The sequence below is a fragment of the Aquarana catesbeiana genome, linkage group LG07, assembly GCF_042186555.1.
Source record: "Aquarana catesbeiana isolate 2022-GZ linkage group LG07, ASM4218655v1, whole genome shotgun sequence".
Lineage (NCBI taxonomy): Eukaryota > Metazoa > Chordata > Amphibia > Anura > Ranidae > Aquarana > Aquarana catesbeiana.
Genome location: NC_133330.1, coordinates 303,936,626 through 303,953,985, shown reverse-complemented (window position 1 = coordinate 303,953,985; position 17,360 = coordinate 303,936,626). Strand labels below are relative to the sequence as shown.

The following is a 17,360-nucleotide window of genomic DNA, read 5'->3' as shown; positions in this document are numbered from 1 at the left end:
ACCTGGACGTAGGGCCATCCGTCTGCTTTTAGTGGATCGGACGGGGTCGGATGTCAGCGGACATGTCTCCGCTGACATCCGACGCTCCATAGACTAACATGGAGCGCCCGTTCAGATCCGCTGTCAAAACTGACAGGTGGACCTGAACGGTCCGATCGTGTGAAAGGGGCCTAAAAGGCCTCACAGCTGACAGTGCACACTGTTATGGAACAAAAACCATGAGGTCAAAGAAACTGTCTGCAGAGCTTAGAGACATTATTGCAAGGCATAGCTCTGGGGAAGGTTGCAAAACCTTTCTGCTGCAAGAGCAGTGGTTCTCAACCCTGCCCTCAAGTACCCCCAACAGGCCATGTTTTGGGAATTTCTCTTAAAATAGCTGTACAAAATACCAAACATTGACTCTGATTTAAAGCACCTGTGCAAGATAAAGGAAAACCTGCAAACATTCCCTGTTGGGGGTACTTGAGGACAGGGTTGAGAACCACTGCCCAAGTGCATAGTGGCCTCCATATTTCCTAAATGGAAGTTGTTTGGCACAACCAGGGCTCTACCAAGAGCTGGTCACCAAGCCAAACTGAGCAATAAGGTAGAAGGGCCTCAGTAAGAGCCCTTTCACACTGAGGCGTCGGCGGTAAAACGCCGCTATTATTAGCGGCGTTTTACCGTCGGTATGCGGCCACTAGTGGGGCAGCTTAACCCCCTGCTAGTGGTCGAGAAAGGGTTAAATACCACCGCAAAGCACCTCTGCAGAGGCGCTTTGCCGGCGGTATAGCCGCGCCGTCCCATTGATTTCAATGGGCAGGAGCGGTATACACTCCGCTCCGAAGATGCTACTAGCAGGACCTTTTTTTACTGTCCTGCCAGCGCATCGCTCCAGTGTGAAAGCAGCGGCACTTTCGGGTCGGTTTGCAGGCGCTATTATTAGCGCAATAGCGCCTGCAAACCGCCCCAGTGTGAAAGGGCTCTAAGAGAAGTGACTATGAACCTGATGGTCACGCTGACTGACTTCCAGAGTTTCTGTGTGGAGATGGACAAGGTTCTAAACCAGTGGTTCTCAACTCCTGTCCTCTGGACCCATTAACAGACCAGATTTTAAAGGGGTTGTAAAGGAAAATTTTTTTTTTTTTAAAAAATAACACATGTTATACTTACCTTCACTGTGCAGCTCGTTCTGCACAGAGTGGCCCCGAACCTGGTCTTCTGGGGTCCCTCGGCGGCTGTTTCAGCTCCTCCCCGCAAGCATTAACCACCTTAATGCGAGCTCCCTCGCATGGTGGTGAGTGCTTGCGGGCGCGCTCCCGTGATACAGCCGGCGGCTATAGCCGCTCACTGTATCACTCGGCCCCGCCCCCCAGCACGCTGCGTCATTGGATGTGATTGACAGCAGCGCAAGCCAATGGCTGCGCTGCTTCCAATCCATCCACTGTAGCCAATCAGCGGCCAGGGTGAGCGGAGGAATAGCTGTCGGGAACGCAAAGCTGACTTTCGAAGCGTCAGGTAAGTAAAACGGGGGGGCTGGGGGCGGCGGTATTGTCAGAAGTTTTTTCACCTTAATGCATAGAATGTCTGAATAGGGGTCTGAATACTTTATGAATCCACTGTATGCACCTTCAACTGTATAATTCAAAAGGGCAAAAGTCCATAGGCATGAAGTGTCCAATCCAAATTTGGTATATAGAAAACACTCAAATATTGCTGTGTGGATGCATCAGCCAATTAACATCACCAACCACCATACTTTTCAGATGAATGGTTGTCCTTGGACACATTGGCTATAGAGTGTCTCCCATGTAAATATACAGCAATAATATATGGTGAAATAGCACTATTGTAGTAGAATAGTTCTTCAAGATGCCAAATTCCAGTCACTGAAATCTAAGGGACCACTCCTAATATGTATGGGCACTTTGGTCTAAGGGTGTACTATTGATTTATATGGCATTGTGATCTAATTGGACACTCCTGATCTTATACGGTAGTATGTGATCTTAGAGGATAATTATAATCTATATGGGCCCTCTAAAGGTGGATTTTTATTTGGGGGAAGATTCTAAACCGCATGCAGTAATGTTTATAGTAGTGTATACTGTAATGTTTGTGGTAGAGCACCATACTGTAAATTTTTTTGTGGAGCAAACTGCCCATCAATAAAAAGGGACATACCAACTACCAGTATAAGGGGGTAGGGGGGCACAATGCACAACCACTGTGCTACAACCGCAAATGCACACATTTGGAAGGAGGTTGTGATATGACCCCCTTCACTTAAATTGGTTGCGTTCAACAGCGGTACCACCCACCAAATGCAATATGCCATTAAATATTAGCGGTGGATGCAAAGCAAACATCACAGCCGAAGCAGGTGTACAGTATTGAGGGGCAGTAAAACCATGGCTCAACTGCTTGGCACAGTGGTGTAGTGGATAGCACTCTCGCTTAGCAGTAAAAAGGGTCACTGGTTTGAATCCCAACCACAACACTACCTGCCTGGAGTTTGCATGTTCTCCCTGTGCCTGCGTGGGTTTCCTCCAGGTACTCCGGTTTCCTCCCACACTCCAAAGACATGCTGGTAGATTAATTAGATCCTGTCTAAATTGTCCCTAGTATGTATGAATGGGAGTTAGGGACCTTAGATTGTAAGCTCCTTGAGGGTAGGGACTGATGTCAGTGTATAATTGACAGTGCTATTATAAGTAACTGAAATAATAATAATCCTTTTACTGCCCTCCAGCCACCTGTGTCTGCAAGCCCCTAGAAGCCCACTGTCCACCAATGTAAAGGGGCACATTAGGTATGGATTACCAACATGAGTGGTTATGCTGAGCACCAATGTAAGAGGAAGCACTGGGCAGCTAATGTTGTACATAGTCCTAATGCCAAAATTCAATATGCTACCTCAGTCCTGCAACGGATCAAAAAACTCACGGATCGGATCGATCCTCGGATCAGAGTCACGGATCGGATCATTTTCGGATCAGCAAAAAAAACGAAAAAAAAAGACAAATCTTGTTACACCCACCGGAGTTTTAGATTTAAAAGCTATTTTCCACACAAAACGGAGTTTATATGCATAAATACAGTATTTGTAGATCGGACGGACTGTTTAGATGTTAGATTTTAAAAGCAACAGCAAACCTGCTGACCTTACATGGTTGCTAATGTGACAGAACACCTCTGATTTTCACATTTAACATTAAATGTGAAAATCAGAGGTGTTCTGTCACATTAGCAAATACTGTATTTATGCATATAAGCTCCGTTTTGTGTGGAAAATAGCTTTAAAATCTAAAACTCTGGTGGGTGTAAGATGTCCGCTTGCCCCCTTCTAACTCTATCATTACAGTACTGTGCAAAGGAGTGTGGGGTGTAGCAAGATGGCGACGACGAAACGTCACTTCCTGACGATACAGCGGCTGCCGCCGGGTGTACCAAGATGGCCGCCGCTCCGGAGCTAGGCCGAAGCCGCGGCCTTTCCTATGGCCGAGGCAGGCGAGCTCTCCGCGGATCGGCACATCCGCGGAACGCTCGCCTGCCTCGAACGGATCATGGATCAGTGACGATCCGTTGCACCCCTAGTCCTGACCTTCATCATTGCATATGCTATGTTATGTGACTTAATGAAGAGGGCACACAGCATAGTCCTCGCTGCTCTACTCCTAATGCTCTGTTGTATGTTAAGTAGTCCTGAATACTGCACCATATATATTTTGTACATTATCATGTTCTGACATGTACATTATTTACACTGTTGTATATTGCATAGTATTGATCACTCCATATTCTATTTTGTTTGTTATAGTCCAAACAGCCATGCTGTTTATTCAAACATAGACGGAGAAACACATTTGGCAGAACTAACTCTGTGACGTCATCACGCTGAGGTTCACTGGATGACATTGCGGCCAATCTGCAACAGTGTTTGTGAAATGGCTGTTTCCGAATCTGTGTAAGTGCAATATCTTATGGAATAAATTGAGTATTTTTGTTGCGCTATGAGACTTCTCCCTTTTTAAATTTGATGCATCTGTGTGTTGGAGCTTGTTGCTGGAGTGCTTGCTAATATTTTTCATTAAATTCGGTGGACTTTGCTGCTAATTCTGTTCATTGGGGTCATTGAGCTGTGTGGAGATTCAAGGAAATGTTGGCTCCTCCAAGCCAAACAGAGTTATTACAATTATGCAGCGTACACGCGGCTGGACTTCCCGACAGAAAAAGACTTTTTCTGTCTGCATTTCCGACGGACTCAGATATAGGACATGTTCTAAATCTTTCCGTCGGAAATGCCGACGGAGTTTAGCCCATTGGCAAGTCCGGCCGTGTGTACCGCGGCATTAATCTCTATAATTTGAGATAAGGTCTGGTAAGAGGCCCCATTATCTTACTAGCACTCTGTGCGCTAGAGCACTTTGTATACTGGAACACAGAGCACTTTGTTTTGCACGTGGATGCACTCCATCTCCATAAGACTTTTGATTTATAAGTATGAGTGGTTTATGAATGATTTGTTTTATACCAATACATTTTCATTTTTGACACGTTGGTAATGAATTGCATTTTTCACTGATTTCACGTTTTTAATTATTTTGCTTGATTTGCGCACTTTTGGGTTATTTTTTTTTTTTTTTTAAATAATGTCTTTTTTTATATGCATGAAAGTTCAGTTTGATTTTTTTTTTTTTTTTTTATCACTTAGGGACAGGGTGGATATAAATCAATGATTTTTCAAAAAAAATCTATAAAATCTGATTTTTTTTATTTAAATGTTTTTTTTTTTATATCAAATTTATTTAAATAAAATTCTTTTGAAATAAAATCGATCTAAAAAATGTTTTCTATTTAAGATACATGAATAATTTTGTTTAATCAGCATGAAATGGAACTTAGTTATGTAGCATACGGCTGCATATTCTGCAATATTTAACCACTTTACAACCGGCCCTTAGCCGAATGACGGCTTGCAGGGCGGTTGCTTAACTCTGGGATCACGTCATATGACGTCTTCCCAGAGTTCCCCTCTTGCGCGCCCCCTGGGGCGCGCACCTGAACATATCCGTGACCGCCGGGTCTAGAGGACCCGGCGCATCACGGATCCCGGTAAATGGCCGCTGATCGCGGCCGTTTACCATGTGATCGCTCCGTCAAATGAGATGACGCCGGTTTGTTTACATGTGATCGCTTCGTCATTTGACGGAGCGATCACATGGTAAACGGCCGCGATCAGCGGCCATTTACCGGGATCCGTGATGCGCCGGGTCCTCTAGACCCGGCGGTCACGGATATGTTCCTCTCCTCCCCTCCTGTGTACCGATTGGTACACTGTGAGCGGAGAGGGGGATGGATGGCTGCAGCGCTGTGGGCTGGTTGTGTAGTGCCCAAAGCGCTGCACAGTGACATCCAACCATCCATCCATCCATGCTCAGCCATCCCTAACGCTCTGCAATGCCCTGCAATACTCTGCAATGCCCCAGAATAATGTGCAATACTCTGCAATACCCCGCAGTACTCTGCAATACCCCGCAGTACTCTGCAATACCCCGCAATACTCTGCAATACCCCGCAATACTCTGCAATACCCCGCAATACTCGGCAATACCCCCGCAATACTCGGCAATACCCCGCAGTACTCTGCAATACCCCACAACACTGTGCAATACGCTGCAATACTCTGCAATACCCCACACCACTGTGCAATACTCTGCAATACCCAGCCATACCCAGTCATACTCTGTGATACCCAGCCATACTCGGCAATACCCCACAATACTCTGCAATACTTGGTGAAACCCAGCCATACTCTGCCATACCCTGCCATGCTTGGCCATGCTCAGCCATACTCGGCCCCTGTATGTGGCCAGGCTGTGGAAGTCTCACACATGTGGTATCGCCGTACTCAGGAGGAGGAGGAGAATCTATTTTGGAGTGTCATTTTTGGTATGTACATGCTATGTGTTAGAAATATTGTATAAATGGACAACTTTGTGTAAAAAAAAAAAAAAATTCATTTTCTTTACACATTTTCCAAAAACTTGTAGAAAAAAATGACAAGTTCAAAAGACTCATTATGCCTCATAGATTATACGTTGGGTTGTTTTCTATCCAAAATAGGGTCATTTTGGGGGCGTTTCCATTGTCCTGGTGCTCCAGGACCTTCAAAAGTGTAAGAGGTAGTCAAGAAATTTGATGTGTAGTTTATGCTCCTAGAACGCCTGATGGGGCTTCCTGCATGTTGGTCCTCTGTATGTGGCCACGCTGTGTAAAAGTCTCACATGTGGTATTGCCATATTCAGAAGGAGTAGTAGAATGTATTTTGGGGTGTAACTTGTGGTATGCATATGCTGTGTGCGAGAAATAACCTGATAATATGACACTTTTGTGAATAAAAAAAAATCCTGCTTTTTCAAAGAATTGTGGGGAAAAAATTACAACTTCAAAAAACTCACCATGCCTCTTACTAAATACCTTGGAATGTCAACCTTCCAAAAAGGGGTCATGGGAGGGGGGGGGGTATTTGTATTGTCCTGGCTTGTTAGGGTCTCAAGAAAGGAGATAGGCCGTCAGTACTTCAGGTGTGATCAATTTTCAGTGATTGGCACCACAGCTTGTAGACTCTATAACTTTCACACAGACCAAATAATATACACCGATTTGGGTTATTTTTTACCAAAGATATGTAGCAGTATAAAATTTGGCCAAAATGTATGAAGAAAAATTCTTAATTTGCAAAATTTTATAACAGAAGCAAAGAAAAATTTATTTTTTACGGAATTTTTGGTCTTTTTTCGTTTATAGCACAAAAAATAAAAAACCCAGTGGTGATTAAATGCCACCAAAAGAAAGCTCTATTTGTGTGAAGAAAGGACAACCATTTCATATGGGTACAGTGTTGCATGACTGAGTAATTGTCATTCAAAGTGTAAGAGCTCTGAAAGCATAAAATTGGTCTGGTTAGGAAGGGGGTTAAAGTGTCCAGTTGTCAAGTGGTTAACTTGGTTTCTTGCCCTGACACCTTGCTAGGGGTTATCGATGCTGGCTCTGACACATGCTGGGCGTTATTACTAGCCCCTCTCACTTGCTGGGGACTCTCATTGCTGGTCCCAGTAAAGCATGTTTTACTTCCACAATCTCTTTAGTATACCTGAAGGCCCTGTTCAATCTATACAAAGTGGAATTGACTATACCAACGGGGTAAACATGGCACACTATGAGATATAGACTGGGAAGAAACACACTTTTTGGAGCACACCCACATGCAAAAAGTGGGTGGCATCTTGTGCGCATTGCATCAGTTCACCCTCTCATGCTTCTGTGAGTGCAGGTGCATAGCACCCTCAAACGATTTGGTCTGGAGCAACTGTACCTTCTAAAGTGCATTTGGTAGTGCCAGGCCTTCATGGTATGTTGGAAAAACACTTCACTTTCTTCTGGGTTATGTTGCACAAGCCAGAAAATCTCTTGTAAAATGAAACTTTTGGATTCTAGTAATTATAATAAATTTGTAATATTTGTTTTTTAGATTAAAAAAGTTGAACATGTCTGAGGAAAATTCTGTAATAGAATTTCTCTGAGATCGTGGACTTCCGGAAGAAACTTTGCAAGTCCTTCAAAACGAAAAGGTTATTTTTGTATTTTATTTTTTAGCTGAACAATAAAAATATTAAAGGGGAAGTCCACCTTAATACTAAAATCTCTACATCTACAGTCTACCACGATCTAAGACTAACCTATCTAGCCCTGTAAAGAGGAAATCACTATACATAAATCTTTTCTGAAGATGATCCAGTCCCACGCTTAGCTGTCAACGGCGGCTTTTCTGCGTAGGCGGGTGCAGATGAGGCAGCCCCATAGTCTATGAGTGACGTCACTCCCCATTCATTTTACAGCAGTTGTCGACTGTGTCCTCTGCAGAGTTTCCGCCTCTGGAGAATGGACCGCATCAGCTTCAAAAAGGTCTGTATAGCAGTTTCTTCCTTATAGGGTTAGATAGGTTAGTCTTAGATCGTCGTTGTCTGTAGATGTAAAGATTTTAGTGTTAGGCTTGACTTCACCCTTAATGTGTGTTGTTTATTTTGAGCTATTGCTAAATGTTGGACGGAAGTTTGCCATAATCTTTGCAGCTATTACCATTTCTAAGGGTCACAAATTATCTTTGTAAGTTAGCTCCAGGTTTTTTTATTTTGGACGAGTATGCCAGATGTATGTGTTTCATTGTAGCACAGAATTTTAGAAACCTTGGTAAAACTAGCTGGCAGTAATTGTCATTTAAAAGTGGAAGAGTGTTTGCTAGTTATGTAAAGAAAAAACAAGCTTGTGTAATATTTTTCACCATAGATAATTTGTCTGTTGCAGGGAGGTTTGATAAATGATTGTCAAATTATACTTGCTAGTTTTATATGTAGGTGGATATAACTTTATATATTGACTTTTTTATTTTATTTGCTAAATATATTCTTTCATTTTAGATTGACAGAGATATTATACTTCTCATGGAAGACCATTCGCTTTCAAAGTATATTCCATCATATGGAGACAGAATAGCTCTGTTCAACTTCTGTAGGCGATCAGAGCCACTGTCAAAGCGCAAAATGGGCCTTTTTGAAAAATTACGTAACAAAATGAAACTTAGAAAAACCCAACCTGAAAAAAGTCTTCTAAGTAAAGACCATGATGAAGCAGAGATTGAGCCTAAAAAAAAATTGTCTGTAACTCGGATGATTGAAGTAGGTTGGATTAATGAAGTGAAAGGGACACTTAAACAAGTCAGAACTAAACAAGGTGGCGGAACCAGAAAGGTTAAAATGTCTAAGGAGGCTGGAAAGACTGAAATACTACATGAAGCAAAAAAACTTTTTTTTCCTAATGGAAATTCACCAAGAGGAAAAGAATCCCTTTTTACATTTGATGTCTGTGACTTCCAGCAAAATCCTCTTTCTGATGACATTACAATAGGCAAAATGTATGAGCTTGTAAAACTTTCTGTTCTGCGTTTTTACCTGAAAACTGTTATTAAAGCTGATACTGAAGGAGGAGACTCTACCTACTTTCCTTCATTACCCACATCAGTTTGTGTTGGGGCGACTCAAAGTGAGCATTATTCCACAAATAACACACCAGTTTTGATTGAAAATATACTGATGGAAGAAGGTGATATAGCTGTGCAAGCTTCTGCCCTTGGAGAGCTAACCAACAGTGATAATGAAATTAATTTTGGTCCACTAGACACCTCTGATGAAATATTAGAAAGCACTCTTCTATGGTTATCTCCGAGTCCTGCTGAAAATGAAGAGGAATACACGTTAACTATTCACCATGCTAACTGTCTGACCGATATGATCACTGCTTTTAGTAATCCCGAAATTTTAAGGCAAAACATTCATGTAAGACGTCTGTTTCCAGACGGCTCAGAAGAACCTGCATGTGGGTCAGGTGTCATGAGAGATACATTGTGTCATTTTTGGGAGGAATTTTATGAGCGGTGTACTTTAGGAAACAGTTGTAAAGTACCATTCATAAGGCACGACTTTACATATGAAACATGGAAAGCAATTGCCAGAATCATCCTGAAAGGTTACAAAGATTGTGGGTACCTTCCTATAAAACTTGCGCTTCCGTTCATGCATGAAGTCTTATTTGGAAGTATTTATGCTGACATAATTGAATATTTCTTTGAGTATGTCAGCTATTCCGAAAAAGAAACCCTCGCCACGGCTCTGGACACGTTTTCAGCAGTTGATGAAGCAGAACTTATGGATGTTCTTGATGATTATGGATGTCGACGTAAAGTAACATCGACCAGTTACAGAGCTACACTGTTTGAGATAGCACACAAAGAATTAATACAAAAACCAATGTTTGTCATTGATGCCTGGAAAGAGATATTACAGGAAATGCAGTTTATTACAGTCGACCTATTATCACAACAATACACAGAACTCCAGCCAACATGTCAAAAAGTTCTGAAGCAGTTAGAATTCCCTATTGCCATGTCGCCAAAGGAAAATGAGGTATCAAAATATCTTAAAAAATACATTAGAGAACTCACTAAAAGCAATTTGTGTAAGTTTCTGAGGTACTGCACTGGCAGTGATTTAAATATGCCTGGGATCATCTACGTGCAATTTGAAGAAATGCCTAGTTTTTCCAGAAGGCCTATTGCCCGTACATGTGGTAGGGTCCTGCATCTTTCTGAAAACTATGAAAATTACCCTGATTTTCGATCAGAATTTAATGGCATACTGGATTGCAATATTTGGGTAATGGAAATTGTCTGAATGCTTTCCATTATGTCTTTCATTTTTTTTGGTCGTATACATCTAATTTCTGCCTTTTTTTTTTTTTTCGTGATTTTTTTTTTTTTTGGGAGGACTACTTTATTTTAATTGCCTAGCTACTTCGGTCCAGTTTGGCACAATGTAAATATGTATATCTGAGGGACTGCAGGGGAAGAAGACATTCACTGTAGTAGTTGGTGCTACTACAATGCTTGCCACTTCTGAATCCTGTGCCAAATGGCTTTTCAGTTGAATAGTGAACTCAGGGGGGTGCTTGCTAGGAAACAAGCTGCCGTTCACAGAGCACCTTGCTTTTTTTTATAACATGGCATTCTCTGATTGGATTAAGTGCATATTGTGATGTCCAAGACCCAATTCTTCATCTACTCCAATCAGAGAATGCTATGAATTGATAAAAATACTAGCCATTTTATAAATGGCAGCAGTGCCAGTGAGCAACCCCTTGTGTTTACCATGTAGAAGGTAAGCTGCTTGGTACAGGTCTCAAAAGATAAAAAGCAGTGCTTGCTTCCACAGCAGTCCCTCAGATATGAAATATGCATACTTATGTTGGTTCAAGTTGGACCAATGTAATAATGAAAATAAAATCATACCTTGTAGGTGTGTCTGAGCAGTTATGGACCTTTATTTAAGATGAGTGCCAACTCCACTGTTTCAGTTTTCACACTTGAGCTTATTCCTGCAGAAAAATATCCAAATGGCAGTATTCTGCCACCGGATCCAGAATGCACAATTGCTTCAAGATGACTTATTAGTTGGTGGACAGTGAGGACAGGCATGTAATTGCATTGATATGTGCTCAGACAATTCCTGCTTCCTCCTAAACCTCAAGAACCATGGCTGTTTTCCTCGTCCCCTGATTCTGAGTCCAGTGGATTTGATGTGAACAACTTCCACCTGGAATTGCCAATTGGGCAGTTTGAGTAGAACCTGACCCAGCCTTTGTCTTGTGTAAAATAGGTGAGGTGCTTAAGTGCACCAATTATAGAATTACAAAGGCAGATGTTGAGGCCCTGATTCATCAAGTGCATGATTCTTAACAAAAAGGCTCTAATGTAAATCTACAGTGACTTTTTCCAAGTTACTGAAAGACTAGATATGGGAGAGTCTACAACTTCAACGATGAAGTCCAGGATTGTCCCACTAGAACAATTTCAGAGTTCACAAACCGTATATTTGTGCACTCTCCTGCTGCACACTAAGGACTTAGAGGACATAAGTCACTGGAAAAAAATACAACTATGTTCACTTGCTGGAGGCAACTGAAGCTGAACATTTCCAAAACACTACAAAATTCATACTATTTTAACTACTGGACAACACTACAGACACCTTTTAATGATTGACTTGCTCCACAGAAGTCTGTACTCACGGTCACCTGACCCTGCCAGAACATGTGATGTTCTTGGTTGTATCCATTATTAATCTCAGAAAAATGAGATCTTATGTCAGGCATGGATTAAGGGTCTGGGAGAGTTTGATGGTGCACAAACAAATCTTGAGGATACTGATCCTTTAAATCTGACTGACTGAAACCTCTGTTAAATGTTCTAGTTCACCCGAAGCTCTCTGAACCCTGCAATCTTTTAGTTCCCACCTTCTCTTGTTCTGCATACATGTGAACTTTATCCTCTTTAGACTACCATTCCCATCTCACTCCTGAGAGAGATGTAAACCCACCTTTGCCCCTTGTTAACACCTGTAACCCACTCAGAAAAACATGGATGTCCTACATGGAGCTTGTATCGTCTATCCCCCTTTGACATTTTCAGCTTGCCTATACAGACTATAGTGTATAGGGGGAGGCAATCTTTTATTGGAACCCCCAGGATCTGTCAGGTTACCACTTTTACAACCTATTGGTGTTCTTCAAAGATTTTGGTGATGTTGCTATCATTCCTCTTTGGACTAGATTGTGGCTAACATGGTATGTCTTTTACAGTGCTTGCAGATGTATTTTTGTAATACTCTTAACATCTGATAGAAACCTTTGATGATCAATGCTTTAATCACATTAAACAATACACATTGGATTTCCAGGGGTTAAGGAGGGTACTTATGTTCATGCTTTGTGTTATGTGGCTATTTTCCGCCATACATTCAATGTTGGGCTCATAGATGTGAATGTGATCTTTTTGGGGAGATGTACTGATGTTTGTGTCTGGCCTGCTCTGATTTCATGCACACGAGTACTTTGCAGTGGGCCTGGCCTTTTGCCTTGACTGTTTTGGGTAGCATTATGCTGGAAATATGGAGAGTTGTAATTTTTGTTTTGTCCTCTGCAATGTCCTTTTATATGCTTATTTTCTAGCATCAGCAGGCAAAGGTGAAGACTTATGTGTGGTGAATGAGTTTAGGGAGATGTCTTTGCATTTGCAAGGTGTGTTTTGGGCTTTTGGACTGATATTCCTAAGACCGTGGTGCTTCAACAAGCAGGTTCCATCTTTATACCTCAGGGGACCCTTTAATTGCCCACGGCTTCTACCTTTGTTCTTTTCATTGTCAGTTATAAATGTTGTCAGTTGATTTGTTGTTCCTAAGTGTGCTTTAGACACTAGTGACCCTTAGACCCCATACACACCATTAGATTTTCTTGAGGTCAAACATTAAGAGTTTCAATTTGTATGCAGTCAGGCAGGCCCTTGCACTACGGGGTCTTAAGTTGACCATAGTTGATTAGAACCATCTGTTAGCGAGCTGATTGTACCCAAGTTGATCCAGCAATCATCTTGTGTACAACCAGCATGTTTACATCCAGTTATTGCCAGCGGCTATAGCCACTAGCAATAATTACTGTGTATTACCAGCACTGACTGTGTTGGAGGAAGTGAGCGTTTTAATTTACTGCAACCCATGGTTTCAGGAAAGAAAATTGCATAATCTTTGGCTTGCCTTAGTTTAAATGTTTCATTAAAGTTGTATTCTGATAAGATGTCTTGTTCTGTTTTGTTCAGATATTGCTTAAGGTCATTTGTACCTATGATCCTGTATGGAATACTGGGAGGGGGGGAATGGAGAAGGCTAGTTCTTGCTGAGCTCCAAAGCACCCTCACCATAGGTCGTCACCCACAGGGTAGTCCTTTTAAATTTAGTGAAGTGGGAGTAGATTCCCACTTATACCCTGCCCACGTTCCACAGCATTATCCTCTGTTTGAACCCCACCTTTCCTAGATCCCCACTTAACTTTTAGATCATTGCTGTCACTGTTCTGTCCCCCCGCCCCCCAAATCTTACTTTCCCTAACCTTTCACCTTTTCTTCTTTTTAACACATTTCCACCAGGCTTCAGCTCACGTTATTTGCCACTTTAAGTTGGAATTTAAAATCAATTATGCATCATTTTGGTAAAATCTTCTCAATCTGTGTGAAAACAGACTACACTTGAAAAGATGGGGGGGTTGAGAGTTAGAGAAAGGTGTTAGCAAGTTATTTAATAGATCCAAAAGGTTATCTGCAAGGTTCTGTGAGGTAAGCATTTTATCACTGTAACTTGTAGTCACTTTAGAGATATCGGAATGCTATTGCTGAGCGCAAATTGCTTCATCCAGAGCAATACCACACTTGTTACCATGCTACCTGTATTTATAGGTACCATCTTTCTCTGACTGTGCTCCTGTATCTCTTTAGTTGGACCTTACCAACCAACCCATGAGATCATGGAACTGGTGACTTAATTTTTCACTTGTTCAGGATCCTGTAAGTTGAGGATCAAGAGGATTTTCATTAAATGTGGCCCTCTACTTAAAAAAAAAAAAAAAAGAAAAAAAAAGGACATTCCAAATAGAAAAACACTTGGGGGATATCCATAACTTAGAGTCTACCCATAAGAAAACATTAGCCCTATCCATTCTTGGTAAAGTAACCATGTTGCAGAAAAGCTTTAGATCGCTTGATTTATATAGTACCAAAGCAAAACAAACAAAATGTAAAGTACTACTAGGAGCATGGTAACAACTGTGGTAAAATGACTACAAGATGGAGGGGATAAAGAGCCTACCTCACAAGATATTGAGGAAACCTTTTGAGTATAATATATGCAGTAACTTGCTAACACTTTTCTCTGACTCTCAGGCATTTCATAACATGTATGTTCTAAACAGTTTTGGACATCTGTTAGAGATATGGTTCTTCTGGTACGGTCTGATTAGGTCCTTTTGAAAGCAGGTAAGGCATATTTTAGGCATATTCATGTTCCAAATGACCCTGCCTTCTTTCTTTAGAATAATACTTATGTAAGGAAAACATATGTAAAGTCAATACTTTCCTCACAGAAAGCAACTAATGCCGCGTACACACGGTCGGACTTTTCGTCTACAAAAGTCCGACAGCCTGTCCAACAGACTTCCGACGTACCTTCGGCGGACTTGCGGCAGACTTTCTTACGAACGGACTTGCCTACACACGACCACACAAAAGTCCGACGGATTCGTACGTGATGACGTACACCGGACTAAAATAAGGAAGTTCATAGCCAGTAGCCAATAGCTGCCCTAGCATGGGTTTTTGTCCGTCGGACTAGCACACAGACGAGCGGATTTCGGGGTCCGTCGTACTTACGACGTAAAGATTTGAAGCATGTTTCAAATCTAAAGTCCGTCGGATTTGAGGCTAAAAAAGTCCGTTGAAAGTCCGGAGAAGCCCACACACGATCGGATTACCAGCCAGCTTTAGTCCGTCAGCGTCCGTTGGACTTTTGTAGACGAAAAGTCCGACCGTGTGTACGCGGCATTAGAGTTATACTCAAGATTTATAGAAACAACCTTGTCCTCTTTCCATTGCTGTGTGGTTAAAAAAAAATAAACAACCTTTAACAAATGGAAGACTTTATCTCCTATAGCAAAGATAATAAAGAACATTTTGATAGGTGTGGTTCTATTGGTGAAAATTCTGTACTGCCCAGAATACAAATTGCTTCTATAAGACAGTATTCTATATTACTAAATAAATATCCGTTATTGGGCCTTGTCCTACATGCGAGTTGGAGCCTGTCGGAGGAGATCAACCTTCAGCTGTGTGGACCATATTTTTCCCTTGCATTCCTTGTGTTTTTCTTCTCTCTCCTACCTGCCTCTACATTTAGATCCTTTTACCCCCTCCCACATCTTGTTGGGTTCCACCTTGCTTCTTCCTCCCATATGTTGTTTATTTAAAAAAACTATACTGGATTGACATGGTTCATAGAACATTTGCATTTCATGCTTTCCTGTTTGATGGACTAGCAAATACATGTTTTTATGGACTATGATTTATAACTTACTGATCTCAATGTTGTCTGAAAACTATTATTTTTGATTTTGTCTCATTTATCTTGTGAATGTTGTATAACTTTGATTATAAAAAAATTAAAAACATACCTCGAGTTGTAATCTAATGTGTAGACTTTTTTTTTTTTTTTTATTAATTATTTTAAATTATTAAAATTCATTTGACTTAGTTGACATTTTTCATTGTAAATGGGAATCAGCTAAACTGCCCTGGGTTCATTTGAAACAGTTTGACTTTAAAATGATTTAGGTTGAGCAACTGAACTCCTTTGAAGTTGCCCAATGTTAGGGATTTATCAAAACTGAAGCAGACAGAATCTTGAGCAGTCATGCATAACAACCTATCATCTCCAGCTTGTTAATTTTTGGAAATAAAATAAAAGATGATTGGTTGCCATGCACAACTGTTTTATATTCTGATTACGCCTGTATTGATAAATTCTCCTCAATCCTAGCTGAATCTGTCAAATCCGAAATGCCCATTTTTTTAGGCAAATAGGTAAAGGGCTGTCTAAAAAATAACGTGGTGTGTTGGTAATGCCCTGGAGAACTTGTAGCAATGCAGAATTTTAAAAATACATTGGGCCATTGAGAAGTGTTTTTTTTTTTTTTTTTTTTTTCAATGCGCCAACATTTACATTTTTTATGTAATTTGCCAGCAAATGACATTTCCCTCCTGGCGTCTTTATTCACTTCCCTACTGGCCTATTGCAGAATGACGTCCACAAGGTGGCTCAGTTATCCAAACTGGGCATCAGATGACATCTAGCAGGATAAGCTGCTCCTGGTCCCCCTCGGGGCATGCAGAGCAGCGATTGGTGTTGCAGTGTATCGATCTGACACACCGCATCTCCGAACTTGGTAAAGAGCATATGACATACAGTAGGCTCTTTATCATGTGATCAGCTGTGACCAATCACAGTGGTAACCAGGAAGTGCCGGTAATCAGCTTTCCTCAGTTCACACTAACAAGACGCGAGCCCAGCCAAACGGCAGCTCTCCTGACGGGGGGTCTGCGCTGATAATCACTGCATTGATTATCAGCGCAGCCCCATCAGTAATGCCTATCAGTAATTCAATACCAGCCATTTAATCTGAGCATGCAGTCAAGTTAGCCAGAAAAGAGGTTGACATGCATGCACCCTACCCACCCTGAACCATACTGGGCCACATGCCCTCAACATGGGGAGAGTATCTTGCCAGGGGGAACCCTTGGTAAAGCTCTATGTCCTCATTTTAATGAGGACAAGGGCCTTTTCCCACAGCCCTGGCTAAGTGATGTTGGGGGCTTTTGGCTTCTGGAAAACTTTAACAATAAGAGGGCACCCAGATACTAACCCCATTCACCTATGTGTATATATTATCTCTAATCATAAGGAAAAAAATGAAAAAAGTCTCACAATGTACATTAACAATGACCGAAGAGCTTAACTCCATGACATCACTTGCCAAATAACATCTCCCTGATCGTTAATATACGGGGAAGGCCGTTGCCATATTCAGGCAATGATGTAACACCTCGCATTCCCTGCCCATTTAGTTACTTGGCTGGGGATTCCTGCCCATGTAAGTGAAATGGGCTGAGTAACATCAGTGGTTGGTAAAGATTTGATGGGTGCTAGCCTCTGCTGCTTCCTTAGTAATCATTGACAGCCAGAAGCTGCCACCTTTGTTCAAACTGCCTTAAAGTGGTTGTAAAGTCAAGGTATTTTTTTTTTTTTAATGCATTCTATGCATTAAGATAAAAACCTGTGTGCAACAGCCCCCCTAAAACTTGCCTGATCTTCCAGCGATGTACACAAGCTCTT

At 41.5% G+C, this 17,360-nt stretch overlaps 2 protein-coding genes across 4 annotated transcripts in view; one reads left to right on the top strand and one right to left on the bottom strand.

Moving 5' to 3' along the window:
- The window catches only part of DDAH1 (dimethylarginine dimethylaminohydrolase 1), a 320,053-nt gene that overhangs the window by 35,476 nt on the left and 267,217 nt on the right, over positions 1-17,360 (bottom strand). The gene's annotated exons all lie outside the window — the stretch shown is intronic.
- On the top strand, positions 3,441-15,654 carry LOC141103713 (uncharacterized). Its single transcript, XM_073593606.1, has 3 exons — positions 3,441-3,946; positions 7,514-7,613; positions 8,460-15,654. Exon 3 carries the CDS (start codon positions 8,484-8,486, stop codon positions 10,266-10,268), a length of 1,785 nt encoding a protein of 594 aa, XP_073449707.1. The 5' UTR covers positions 3,441-3,946; positions 7,514-7,613; positions 8,460-8,483; the 3' UTR covers positions 10,269-15,654.

What these genes read in the sequence shown, in the direction of transcription:
- LOC141103713 (XM_073593606.1), top strand. Translation starts at nt 8,484, where the DNA reads ATGGAAGACCATTCGCTTTCAAAGTATATTCCATCATATGGAGACAGA.